The sequence below is a fragment of the Panicum hallii genome, chromosome 4 (genome assembly GCF_002211085.1).
Source record: "Panicum hallii strain FIL2 chromosome 4, PHallii_v3.1, whole genome shotgun sequence".
NCBI lineage: Eukaryota > Viridiplantae > Streptophyta > Magnoliopsida > Poales > Poaceae > Panicum > Panicum hallii.
In genome coordinates this window covers 124,917-137,568 of record NC_038045.1, presented here as the reverse complement: position 1 = coordinate 137,568, position 12,652 = coordinate 124,917, and the positions used below count along the sequence as shown (strand labels likewise).

The following is a 12,652-nucleotide window of genomic DNA, read 5'->3' as shown; positions in this document are numbered from 1 at the left end:
AAAAATTCTGAAATAGGAATATAATTAAATTTGTATGATACAGTCTAACAATTCTTGGGGTAATTCTTGATGAAAGACGACAATAATTATAAGAAGGTGAAATCTTTGAATCGTGGAACGCCTTCTTGTATTATTTATTTACAAAAAAGGGGAAAAATAGAAAAGAAAAGAAAGAGGGCCTGTATCATGCGGTCCAGATCTCATTCATCTCCCCATATGGCCCAAAGGAAAGGTCCCTCCTCTTCCCTCTCCTCCTCTGCTCTCCTCTCCTCTCCTCATGGCGCCCGCCGCCGCCGCCGCCATGCCAGAGTCGGAGAGTAAGACGCGGCAAGATGCAGAAGACACGCGGTGGCTTCAAACCCTCTCCGAGCCCGAGCTCGTAAGGCGATCTTTCTTTCTTGCTTCCTTCCCAATCTCTCGTGATTGCTCTTCTCCGATGGCCAATTTAGTGATAATCAAAGTAAGGGCTTTCCATATCTCCAATCTTTTCTAGGGTTTGTTGATCGGCCTCAAGGAAGTTGCCATGACCCGGGCCTCCAACGCCGGCCATCCTGACCTCGCCGACAAAGTCTTCCATGTCCGCGCGCTGCGGGCTCTTGGTACTCTCTCTCTCCCTCTCTCTCTCTCTCTCTCTCTCTCTCTCTCTCTCTCTCTCTCTCTCATCCACCCAAGTATTATGCGGACCGACATAAAATGTTTGTTTCTTGTGGATTTTGCAGCGTTCGTTTTGCTGCAAGAGTTGAAAGAGCGACTAAGACAAGCCTCGGTTAATACGAGCATGCTGGAGAGGCTTTCTTTGCTAAATGACCATGATCCTGAGGGGGTGGTCAGGCCCAGCCAAGATGTGATGCCAATGCCAAATGGTATCAACAAGAAACGGAAGCAGATGCAGGATGGGTACTTACTTCTTGCTGCTGCTGCTGCTTTTCCTTGTTACTGCAATAGATGTCTGGATGCTAGATTGTAACTATCAGTTGCTGTTAGCAAAAGAAATGTTATGTATAATGCTATTATTGTGCAGGTGCCATGGAGAGGATGGCCAGAGTCCAAAGAGACGAAAAGCAACAAGAGAGGACTGGTTGATAGCTGGAGCTGCCAAACCACAAGTAGAAGCCTACTGTTGGAATTGAAATGGCACTGTCGTCAGTCTGCTGGCTTCGACAGGTGGCCTGAGCAAGCAGCTGCAAACTACACTGCCTGATGCCTGTTATTCTGGCATGGAAACCAGCCCTCCATTCTCACTGCAGCAGTTTTAGACGAATTGGCAGCCACACAGGCTTGTCAGTTTATAGAGCTGATTGTTAGTTCGGTTGATTAATGATGGCAATGATACACAGTTAGTACTTGACAGGGAACCCTGCTCCTTGTGCACTTTTGCTGAAAGATGAGGACTGCAATTGCAACCTCAGTGGCTTAGTCCTCACTTTTGATCCTTGTATATCATACATGTCTAGTGCTAATTCAATCAATCTCACTCGCTTGTCCATATCCTTTCTGGTAACGCAAATACCACCGGCTTCAGCCGTCCCTTCATCTCAGGCAGGCAGGCACAAAACTCAGGCCTCCAAACAAACAGAAATACCCACTAAGGCACTTGCCAAAAATCAGGTATCAGAACGCAACTCATGCAAGCAACTGATGCATGCCAAGTTCCAAAAACTGCCAGCAAGATACAAAGGTTAAATGCGTAGCTCGTAAAAAATGATATGTACAACAGTAATTGATCATACAACTTGCACCAACCTGGGAAAAAGGAGATGGATAAGAAAAGGATGCATTTCATCTATTGAGTTATACGATGATTTACATAATTTCAGCTTTCCGCAGAGAGCAATTTGGCTATATTATGTCATCTAAAACAAGCTAATACATTCACAAAGAACCAGATCTACACAGGGTGGCTTTCCAGCAGCTAACAATGTCCATGCCATGGTAACGTCGCTTAAATCTACCTGTAGCTGACCTCTTATTCAGTTCTCCGTGTATGTCTTCAGACCTAATAAAGCTGACCCATTTTCTGGTGTCAAAGAAATACCCTAGAATACAATGTCCAAGGTGCCGCCATAAACGGAACATCGAACAAACCATTCAGAAAACAAGACAAAATCGATTACAGCTGCAACAGACCTTCATGCTCAACGACGTGAGTACATATCCCAACCTGACTCTGGTTCTTTTCGCTTCAGCACCAACCCAGAACTGCCACCTTGTGACACAGTCCTCGCGCGTTCATCCATAAAGATGGTCTGACCCTGGTAGGACACGGGCCAGTAGCTTCCGGCTTCCCTACGTGCACCTTCAGATGGCAATCCATAGTTGAAATCCATGCTAGGATGATAGTAACTCAATTCATTAGATGAGGGTGGGGTTGCTCTGGTGCTGAAAGATGGATGAGAAATGCCGAGGCTTAAGCCTGATAGCGGTGGTATGACTGGTGCACCCTTTGCATCAACCATGTATGGAACGCCTCCTGTGGCAAAGAAAGCTGGCGGGAAAGGCATAGCAGGTTGAGATGGATAACTGACACCACTATAATCAGAAGTATGCGCAAAAGACTGAATAGATCTCGCAGGAACTCTTGATTCCGCACTCAGTCCCAGAAAGTTATGCTGGTATTGTTGCCCATGTTCTTTCTGCCCAACAAGTATCCTCTTACCCATAATTGTCACGGCAGAATGATCTGACGAATCCCTTAGAGGAGTCTTGACAGAAGACCCATCTATTCCTCGTCCAGAACCATCAGTGATTGACATGTTGTCATTCAAGTCAAAGTTTCTGACTGCAGGTTGCCTTGAAGAAGAGGACGAAGAAGGTTGACTCCAGTTGCCATTGAATTGTTGGCGGTTCCACATAGGCGCTACATTGCTTGCAGTGATAGCATCTTCCTCATCGCCACATGAGCAATTAAGGTCAAGTTTCAGTCCTCTGCTCACACCAACTGCTGTAGAAGCACCCTTGGAAGCTAGGTCAGATGAAGCTGGCAGGATTGCTGTTGAGAGTGGCTCACCAGAAGTAGCACTATCACTGTCAGCTACATTTAAATCAAACAGCACATTGCTTGTTTTATGTGAAGAAGCTGACAGCGACTTCTCTGCATCAGGAGTCCGCCGAGGTGGAGCTGGCCGAAAGGCACTGGTTGCAGCAGAGCCTTTCCACCCGAGTTCACCTTCAAAGTGGAGTCGAGCTGGAAACACAGATGAGCCTCTTGAAGCAGCCACAGCTATAGGCATTGACAGATTGACAGAATTACTAAGAATGGACTTGGGGTTACAGTCAGCTTCCTCTGGACACTGATTTTCATTGAGGTCTAAGTTGCCCAGTTCCACACCCCGTGTATGTTTTCTACTCAATGGACCACTGCCATCTGTAATGCCTGATCCATCCTCCTTTAGAGATGAGGAACTTCCTGAATCAGCACCTGTAGTGGAAGATTTATTGTCATTCAGTTCATCAACAGCAGGTACAGGCTGCCGCCGTGCTTCCAAGTCAGGACTATCAGCATTCCTGGAATTAATATCAGGAGAACCACAAAAGGGTCCTCTGTAGTCAATGACCTCCCGTTCCACCTCAATAGCTACCAGACGTGCTACTTCTAGTGCATCTGTATCATCATACTCTGTTAGTCGTGTTGATTTCTCCCCTTTCAATGCAGTCGATTTTATGTCTGTTGCCTTCGAGGAATCCCCAAAGCTCATCATGCATCTCTTCAATATATATTCACTGCCCATGCCTGTATCATCTGTACTAGATGACGATGTAGGTCCCTCTTCTTTGCCTGTACTTTCCTCAGTCAAACCTTGCAAATCACGGGTTACAGAGGCGAGATGGTTCAAAGTGGCTGCTGTATCCTTCTCCAAATGAAATCTACCAGCTGCAAATGGCTCAGATTCCCTAATACATGAGCTAGTTGAAACAATGTTATCCTCCAAATCCATTTTACTATTAACAAACAGCTTGTCAGGTTTATTAGGCTCTACAGACATGGCCGCTGGAGTCGCATCCAAAGGTGCATCTTTCCCAGAACTGCTCTTTGCATTGATCGAGTTTGACCGGAGTATGCCACTCACGGACAAATCTACATCATTTGAAGCAGAAGTTTCCTTGGTGATGGACTGTCCATCTTCTAAGCCCCCATGACATGCAGATGTAGGGGACGGTACCAAGTTCTTCGCATCTCCTAGTGTTGTGTTTCCATTTGACGAATTTGGCGATGTCAGCGCTGGTGGTTGCTTTGTCGCATCTGTATTATCATTGGTCAGGGAAGGATCAGACAAAGGTGCATCTGAACAAGTCATCACCTCAGGTTTTGATTCATCAACAGTATTTCCAACTTCGTTCGCTACACTGTGTTTATCAATTTCTGTCTTGAGGCTAACTTCTGGGGTCTTTTGATCAGTCCGACATGCCTCCTCTGTATCAAAATGTTTGTCATTTGTACCATATTTTGGTACAGTGCTCCACTTCTGACAGAGTGCTCTCGCCTTTTGGTTGATCACGGCATTTCCGTGAGCAAGTAGGTGGTTAACAGTAGATATAACTCCACTTGAAGTTGATTGCTCATTATTGATCGGAAGACACTCCAACGCAGTTAGTATTGCAACAATCAGATCCTCAGCTGAAGTGCTGACATCCCCACCACAATTTTGAGCATCCTGAAGCCAATGGTTGAGAAAGCCAACACCGTTGAGGTGAACGAAATGTTGAAGGCACTCTTCGTTTTTGGTGGATGCTAGTGTGTTTGCAGCAGTAGAACACTGCCTTATCATGTCGGGTGTGTTAATCTGAGCAGCGTCTTTTAGCTTCTGGATCTCGGATATAAGCTCGGCAATTCTTGCAGGAGTTGAAATTCCATCCTTCATCTCAGTTAGAGTGAAGAAATCCTCGAGCATCTTGCCTTTTTTATCGCTGGTCTGCTACTTTACCCTTGGAAGGAATCTTTTTTTGGCTCCAAAGTTCACCACCAATATTCATTAAGTTGAAAAAAGTTCCTGAAAGGGGCATAGTAATTCTAATTCAGTCAACAACGAGTACTAAGGGCAGAATGTGAAGAAAAATTATCAGTGTGCATGGATCACGTGGGCAAGAGAGTTTGTTGTTGAACGAAACAGCAGCATATAAGTGCGACCTGATGAATTGCCTTAGCAAACATAGTTGGTAGCGATTCATAAATAGAGGCTAATTCTTGTAATCGATGGTGGGCGAATAATTAAATAGAAGCCCAGCCAGCAGGTGGCCGAGCGAGGAGGATACAGAGAGGAGGTTGGATTTCCACCTGTGGTGCTGTGGCGGCGTCATATGACCTTAGGCCCCAGGGGGTGAACGTCTGCAAGAGAGGGGTAGCAGCAAGTGAGGAATGTGGTCCCATGGATCTTAAGCAATATTGGTATTGGAGAAATGAAATGAGATGGGGAACGTGTGCTAGCAGTATATAAATAATAAAGTATCATTAATTATGGCATCTCGGGTAGACGAAGGATCTCTAGTCATTTGATTTGGTTTTGGGCGGCGCAAACAAAGAAATCCATGGGCAATCGGCAAGGACGAAGGATGGATTGAAATTGATGGGAGGCAGAGGTTAGTTAGGGTTTCTTACCAATCGAATGGAATCGAATCGAAGGCGAAGGCGAAGGCAGGAGGGAATCCCGACCGAATTGGGGATTGGGAGGACGGACTGGCCCCCGACTCCACCTCCACGGCCGCAGCAGCTGAGGAGGAGGGGAGGGAAGGAAGGAGGGGCGGCGGGAGGCCTCTGGATCTGGAGGGGAAGGGGGGAGGAGGCGTGTTCTCTGCGGTGTTGGTGCTCTCTCGCCTGCTGGGGTCGGGTCGGGTCGGGTCGGGTCCGCTCCGTTCCGCGCGGGGAGGGGGCCGAGGAGGGAGAAAGGGCGGGCCTGGCCTTGCCTTGGGTTGGGTGCAGCCTCCCCCCACAGGCCCACTAGACAAGCGCTCCATTCTTTTTTATTATTATTATTTTGCTACTGGACTAGAGTGGTGTATATATAATTTTCTTTGATTCACCTTTTACTCTCTCAGTTCTAAATTTCATAGCCTTGGCTTTACGCCTAGACATAATATATAGAAAAAAAACTATGTATCTAGAAAATCCAAAACGACTAATAATAATTTGGAATAGTAAGTATTATTATTATTATTATGCTATTTGGTCCATCCGTTATGCTCGCTGCTCCTTGTATAATTGAATTCTTCCAACAACAAGTAATATTAATTATATATGATGGACTCTTAAAGAGAGTATTCATGCCTCGCTCAACACAACGCAACACAACCCTTGTAGCAATCAAGCAAAGCAGCAACCTGGTCAAGACAAGACAGGCAGGCTGTACGATGGATGTCTGCCGGCAGCCGCCACGAACGAGCAGAGCACGAGCACGACAACCTGACTTGACCCATTCCATGGATTCCTGGGCCTTCCTTCCTGACGAGACGACGGCGATGCTCCCTCCCGTCCAGTCCCGTCCCAGCTGAGCCACCCCCGACCCAACCCACTCACTTTTGGCTGCCACTGCGCAGCAGCTGCGGCAATGGCATCCTCCTCCTTTCTTTCTGCCTGCCCGGGCCCAGGGCCCAGCAACTCATGCCACATGACATGGCCGGCATGCCAATTTGAATATGATGATGATCGATCAACAAATTCATTCTACTCTCCTCTTCAGGCTCCCAGCCAAAGATAAAAGAAAACAAAACACCCCGCCATACTTTACTGTCCAATCATATTTCTCACAACTCCAGAGGAACGCACAACACATCAACAACCTAACACCCAATCCAATCATACGCCCAGCGCCTTGAGGATAAACGCGTAAGTGAACGCATCTTCCTGTAATTTCTCGAACCTGCAACCACAGCAAAGCCATCGTCAGCATCTTACTCCTCCTACCTTACTTTGCTTCGGGACTGTTCGTTTCCAGCCCTCTAAATTTTAGATCCATCACATCAAAAAGAATCTTGCTATTTAAAAATATTAAATAAAATCTGTTTATAAAACTTTTTGCACAGCTGGGTGCTAATTCGCGAGACAAATTTAATGAGCCTAATTAATCCATAATTTGCAACAGTGATGCTACAGTAATCATCCGCTAATCATGGACTAATATACCTCATTAGATTCGTCTCGCGAATTAGCACTAGGATTCTGCAATTAATTTTATAATTAGACTTTATTTAATACTTATAAATGATAAGATTCTCTTTGATATGACCCCTCTAAACTTTAGACCCCAGGAAACGAACACAACTTTCATCTACCAAACAAACTACTTCTGTACCTTCCCGACTTGGAGAAGTGTCCGGCACCCAGCTCGCACCTGAACAACAGGAGATTGCCGTCCGTCTTCAGCTCCCTCAGCTTCGCCACGTATTTCGCCGGTTCAGAGTACATCACGCGAGGATCTGGTTCGTTATCACCAACCAAACGACTCAGATACCTACCAGTCTTTTCTCAAATGCAAATCCAAGGGACACCTACCGTTTAAGCCAGCGGTGACAAGAATGTTGGGATACCCTTGTGCTGCCACCTGTCACATGGGCAAACAACAAGACACCACACCTCAATAACACTACATATTAATGCATGCATCCACAGACTCACTCCACGGCTAACATACATATTTTCACCAGAATAAACATCATCCTAGCTTCATCATTAGTAAATAATATGCCAAGGGGGGCACAAACATCGCCACTCACATTGTCAACAGGAGAGTACGATTTCATATAGTAGTAGTATTCTTCTTTTCTTGGATCACCCCACTCCTGAACCAAGGGTAACAAACACGAATTCATGAGAATGGAAACAAGTAGATAGCCGTAACAGAATGGACGAGTGTACAGCTCGAATAAAAAACATCACAGAATTGCAATTGTCACGCAAGGGCCAACTATTCCGTTCCTATTCTCAGGCACAGAGCATAAGGAAATTAAAGAACGATTCAAAAGCTAAATTTGTTCAGATTATAAAGGAGTCTATAATAGCTATTATAACAAGGAATCGTCGTATTCTACCCCTGAGATTTGCTCAAGTCTAACATACCAATCTTTGCCTAAGTATTTAGCCCCAGTCTGCAGTGTGGCCCAACCTTTGCGCTCAACGTGAACTAAAGCTTAAACCTGACCCAGCTGGACAGATATTCAAAAGAATGCATTGCTTAAACATTTGGATGGATATATCAATTGGTATTGATTTGATGATGTGGTACCCAAAGGCGATTAAGTGTTAGGGAAAGGACAAAACGGCACCAAAGAACATTTCCAGAAAGTATCTCTACAAATTATATTTTTTGCTAATTATAAAATGGCAATATGATAGTGGAACATGCGGGGAAAAAATGGCATAATAAGCATCTGAACCGAAGAGGAAATGGATACCTCCCATTCAGCTGTTGTCAGGGGGATAGTTGGATCAAGCATAGTTGTCACAACATCAACAAAAGGGACTCCAGCAACAGCAGCCTTGAATAAGTCAGGCCTCATATTTAGGACAGCACCCATCAGTAAGCCACCTGCACTTCTGCCATTGATGCAAAGCTTTTCCTTGGAACAGTATTTGTTTCTTATCAAGTGCTCGGCACAATCAATGAAATCGGTAAAAGTGTTCTTCTTCTTCAAAAGCTTCCCATCCTCATACCATTTCCGGCCCATTTCACCACCACCACGAATATGAGCTATCACATATATAAGACCCCTATCAACTAGAGAGAATCTTGATCCTCTGAAACTCGGATCAATGCAAATCTGCAACCATAACAAAGTATGAAAATAAGGGCATGGTTAAGCCAATACCATTCTGTTCCTGAAACCTATAATCATCTGGTAGCCTCAATGACAAGTTGCCACGTCTTATCAGTTGCTACTTGCTACAAATTGATCGAGAGACCAGAATTCTGATCAAATTTTGCTGGTAATTCATTGCTAGGTCCTGACAAGGAATCTTTATGGTATCAAATTATTGAAGCATATCATTCAGCAAGCAAACACTTGAATAACCGAATGCTCAAGAACTGTTATCACTTCAAAATGACAATGAATAACGGCAAATGAATATACGATGCCACATTAGCAAATAAGCAAATACAGTCTGTACTCTATAAATGTTGTATACATATAAAGAAGAAATACATCAACATTCCAAGTGAAACATTTGCATCCCAAAATGACCCAAAGATGCATACCTCGTAGGAGCCATAGCCATATAGCAGCAAAGGGTCTGAGCCATCAAGCTTCACAAGATCTTTTCTGTATAGAATGGACATGGGGATCTGAGTGCCATCGGCTGCAGCAGCCCACTTCCTTTCTGTTACATAATTTGATGCATCAAATCCACCTAAAACCTATGAACATTTAGGAGATCATATCACAATTGATTTGCAAAAGTAATTAAAAATAAATCAATGCTGGTCAGAATACCAAAAACAAAAAAAAAATCTAGTGCAACTAATTAGCTTACAGGGTCAATCTTCTTCAGCACAGACACCCCTGAATCCATATCATAGTCGTAAACAGAGGGTGGGGTCCTCATTGAGCTATAATGAAATCGAAGAACAGTGGAATGAAACTGTGACTCCTCAGGGTCCACAGCATATGTTGGATCAATAAAATCAATCGTCCGACCTCCCTGAAGTTGTCCAATTGACTCTCCAATAGCAGGTAGCCGGTATACGGTTACTTTGCGCAGGCCATTCTCACGCTCGTATACAGCAATATGGTTGTCAAAGAGCTGGAAGTCCTGTATTTTCACACTGAAGGGGGTATCAATTTTGATGCAATGGTGACATGTTATGTACTTTTGTTGTCAATGGGCATTTAAGCTCTAGCGAATAATGCACCCATCGATAAGAAGAGCAAAGCGTAATCAATTAAATTTGCAAACATGTAGGGTGCAGGATGAATCGCTTAACTAGTAGCTTCATCAAATTTTCTATTAGCTGCAGTTTCAATGAACCATCGTATATCACTGCCAGAGCATCAAGCCTCTTACATACTAGTTACATAGGAAAAACTCTAAATAACAAAACCCAGGAAGCAGTGGTAACTAAATCTAAATCTTTGACGGTCATCCTATCAAAGATCCAATATTCCTAAAACTGAACCATATTCCAATATTCCATAGCTAAACTTGAGAATAGGAAAAAGGTCTACGTTGGCATGTTGCAGCTGTAAAGGGTTCCAATATTCATTGATAAAATGCAATTAATATCCTAGAAGAAGATTGAGAGTCCATGGCACTCGCGTTTAAACTCTTTATTTCTTCAACTTAATGCAAAGATATGCAGTTCTCCTGCGTGCAAAAAAAAATCCTAGAAGAAGATTGAGAGTTGATCTCAAATGGTTATGCAAGGTTCACAAATCATTCTTCATCAAGAGCAACTTAACAAAGATAGTATCGCAACATTATAAACAAATTGTTTAAAGTTATTCCTGAACTAGTATGATACTGGGTACGTGATATATCAACCATAAGAATGGTTTCTGAAACTTTTATAACAGGTAAGTACCTTTCTCTATGCGGTAGCAGTACAGTGGTCTCAGCTACATTATCCAGTGGGCAAGCAACCAATTCAGAATTGTAAAATTCATCACTTCGCCTCATAATAAAGAAATGATTTCCACGATGACTAGCTGTTGTATCAATGCCATACACACGAGGCGTCAAAACCGCAAGTTCCTTGTTCTGTTTGGATGTGTCCAGGTAGAATATAAAGCTAGTGTTTTTGCTTTCAGACTCAACAAATAAATATTTCTTGCTTTCAGAGGCTTGAAGGCCAAGAGAAAATGTGTCATCTTTCTCATGATAAAGACAAGCATCGCTTGATTGATCAGACCCTAGCTTATGCAGCCATACCTGCAAAGGCCCATAAAAAATATAAGATGATTATAATTATCACAAACACCATGAAAATTATGTCACCAGTTGATGCTAGCACTAAAACCATCCATTAACATAACATATACAGGCACAGCAACATAACTAATCAATCTAAAAAAAATGACCTGAAATTTCAACTGAACTTGTAAAACAAGATCATGCCATGTAGGAGTTAGAAGAAGCGAGAGGAACAAGTGACATACTTTATCTGGCCGAAGAATGCTATCCATTGTAATGTAAACAAGGTGATCATCACCAGCCCACTCAATGTCAGAAGTAATTCCTTTAAGTGGTTGCCCAACATATTGTCCACTCTCGGCGTCAATGACATAGACAGTGTAAATTTCATCGCCTTTAGTGTCTTCTGCGTAAGCCACTAGCTTATTGTTGGGACTGACCTGAAACGAACAGTTAAATCATATTAGGCACAAGGAACATCGAAGGGGCACACGTGAGAGGAAAACACCTTGAAAGAGAGAAGTGGGTAGGGAGGTCAAACTGACAGGTTTACCTTGAAAGCACCAATGCTGTAGTAATCATGGCCCTCAGCCTTGACATTCTCATCTAGAATAATATGCTCAACAGGAGCATCAGGTCCTGTGGGCATCACGTCGTGGACTGTAATTGGAGCATCGGTCGGTACAAGGCGCCTACAGTGTTGTGCATACTCCTTGCCAGCCAATGTCCTTTCATAGTAGTAGTAATGCCCTTTGCGAAGAGGTGCATCTATATCGTCTTCCTTAATTCTTCCTCTGATTTCAGCATATATTTCATCCTCGAGTTGCTTGACATCTGAGTTGCCAGGGTAAGCATATCAGGAGCGAAATTGAAGGGACAGACTCCTGACAGCAGTACAGATCGAAATAGAACTGACACTCTAGCAGGAAACATGAGGATACATTGTCCGCCCTACAGCATGATACACAATCGATTCGGCAACCAGTCTGAAGGGACTGATCTTGTAGCTTGTAATAAGCGACAAATTAGAATTATCGTGACGAAAAAACAATGGTGTGTCTGAGTGGATCGAAGCTAATTCACGCCAAGGCCTGAAAGAGTGAAAGCCATCTGGCGTTAAGCACAGATCGCCGCTGATCCAAGGCGCGCGAGCAGAGATCGAAGCGATACGCAAAAGCTCCGAAGGAACAGGTAGGAGGCATCCGGTACGACAATTGCAGTGGTAAAGTGGTACTGGACTGACCGGACATGACGGCGGCCGTGTAGTCGTTCTCGGCGCGGAGGTGTGCGAGGACGTCCGGGTCGGATCGGGAGTCGTCGCGGAGCCAGTAGTAGTTGTCGACGCGGACGTCGCCGTGGTCGACGAGCTCAAGCGGCACCTTCTTCGCCACCGGCGGCGCCGCCATGGAGGCGTAGGAGTGCGCAAGGGAAGAGCCGCGACAGCAGGAAGGGGCCCCGAAGCCGAAGGAGGAGGAGAGGAGAAGGAGGAGAGCTCGGCGGCGCGAGAGCGTTGGAGAGATCGCGCGGGGGAGAAGCGGAGGAAGGCGGCGGGGCAACGACGAGCCCACCACCCGCAGCATCGCCTGCGTTTGGTTGGTTCCGGCTAAGGTTGGGGCTTGGATTTGAATATTGCTATTTTCTTCTTTTTCTCAACTTGTAACTTTTTTAAAAAGGAACTTGTAATCACCAACCTACATATAATTCTGCAACAACACCTCCAAATAGTATCCTGACCAGTTCTGGTTCTATTCTGATCTTTTTAAATTTCTGGTTGTATTTTTTTATACACATGTAAATAAGATATTCTGTTGAAAG

At 44.4% G+C, this 12,652-nt stretch overlaps 3 protein-coding genes across 3 annotated transcripts; 1 reads left to right on the top strand and 2 right to left on the bottom strand.

Moving 5' to 3' along the window:
• Positions 1 to 34: 34 nt before the first annotated feature.
• LOC112889278 lies at positions 35 to 1,486 on the top strand. The gene is made up of 4 exons (XM_025955833.1): positions 35 to 379; positions 494 to 599; positions 720 to 897; positions 1,022 to 1,486. Exons 1-4 carry the CDS (start codon positions 278 to 280, stop codon positions 1,128 to 1,130), a joined length of 495 nt encoding a protein of 164 aa, XP_025811618.1. The 5' UTR covers positions 35 to 277; the 3' UTR covers positions 1,131 to 1,486.
• A 258-nt stretch (positions 1,487 to 1,744) lies between these two features.
• On the bottom strand, positions 1,745 to 5,842 carry LOC112889275. Its single transcript, XM_025955829.1, has 3 exons — positions 5,594 to 5,842; positions 5,273 to 5,323; positions 1,745 to 4,988 (listed from the first exon to the last, which is right to left on the bottom strand). The coding sequence occupies exon 3, from the start codon at positions 4,887 to 4,889 to the stop codon at positions 2,136 to 2,138; it is 2,754 nt and encodes a 917-aa protein (XP_025811614.1). The 5' UTR covers positions 4,890 to 4,988; positions 5,273 to 5,323; positions 5,594 to 5,842; the 3' UTR covers positions 1,745 to 2,135.
• Positions 5,843 to 6,190: 348 nt separating this feature from the next.
• Positions 6,191 to 12,461, bottom strand: LOC112889563 (protease 2). Its single transcript, XM_025956273.1, has 11 exons — positions 12,081 to 12,461; positions 11,391 to 11,671; positions 11,083 to 11,277; positions 10,509 to 10,855; positions 9,461 to 9,752; positions 9,186 to 9,344; positions 8,383 to 8,748; positions 7,705 to 7,770; positions 7,484 to 7,532; positions 7,284 to 7,407; positions 6,191 to 6,851 (listed from the first exon to the last, which is right to left on the bottom strand). Exons 1-11 carry the CDS (start codon positions 12,415 to 12,417, stop codon positions 6,788 to 6,790), a joined length of 2,280 nt encoding a protein of 759 aa, XP_025812058.1. The 5' UTR covers positions 12,418 to 12,461; the 3' UTR covers positions 6,191 to 6,787.
• Between the last annotated feature and the right edge of the window lie 191 nt (positions 12,462 to 12,652).

Coding starts and splice junctions, on each gene's coding strand:
- LOC112889278 (XM_025955833.1), top strand. CDS start 278: ATGGCGCCCGCCGCCGCCGCCGCCATGCCAGAGTCGGAGAGTAAGACG. Junction 600..719: donor CCGCGCGCTGCGGGCTCTTG/GTACTCTCTCTC, acceptor TGGATTTTGCAG/CGTTCGTTTTGCTGCAAGAG. Junction 898..1,021: donor CGGAAGCAGATGCAGGATGG/GTACTTACTTCT, acceptor ATTATTGTGCAG/GTGCCATGGAGAGGATGGCC.
- LOC112889563 (XM_025956273.1), bottom strand. CDS start 12,417: ATGCTGCGGGTGGTGGGCTCGTCGTTGCCCCGCCGCCTTCCTCCGCTT. Junction 11,278..11,390: donor ACAGCATTGGTGCTTTCAAG/GTAAACCTGTCA, acceptor TGTTCGTTTCAG/GTCAGTCCCAACAATAAGCT. Junction 7,771..8,382: donor TGACAACAGCTGAATGGGAG/GTATCCATTTCC, acceptor CCCTTGGTTCAG/GAGTGGGGTGATCCAAGAAA.
- LOC112889275 (XM_025955829.1), bottom strand. CDS start 4,889: ATGCTCGAGGATTTCTTCACTCTAACTGAGATGAAGGATGGAATTTCA.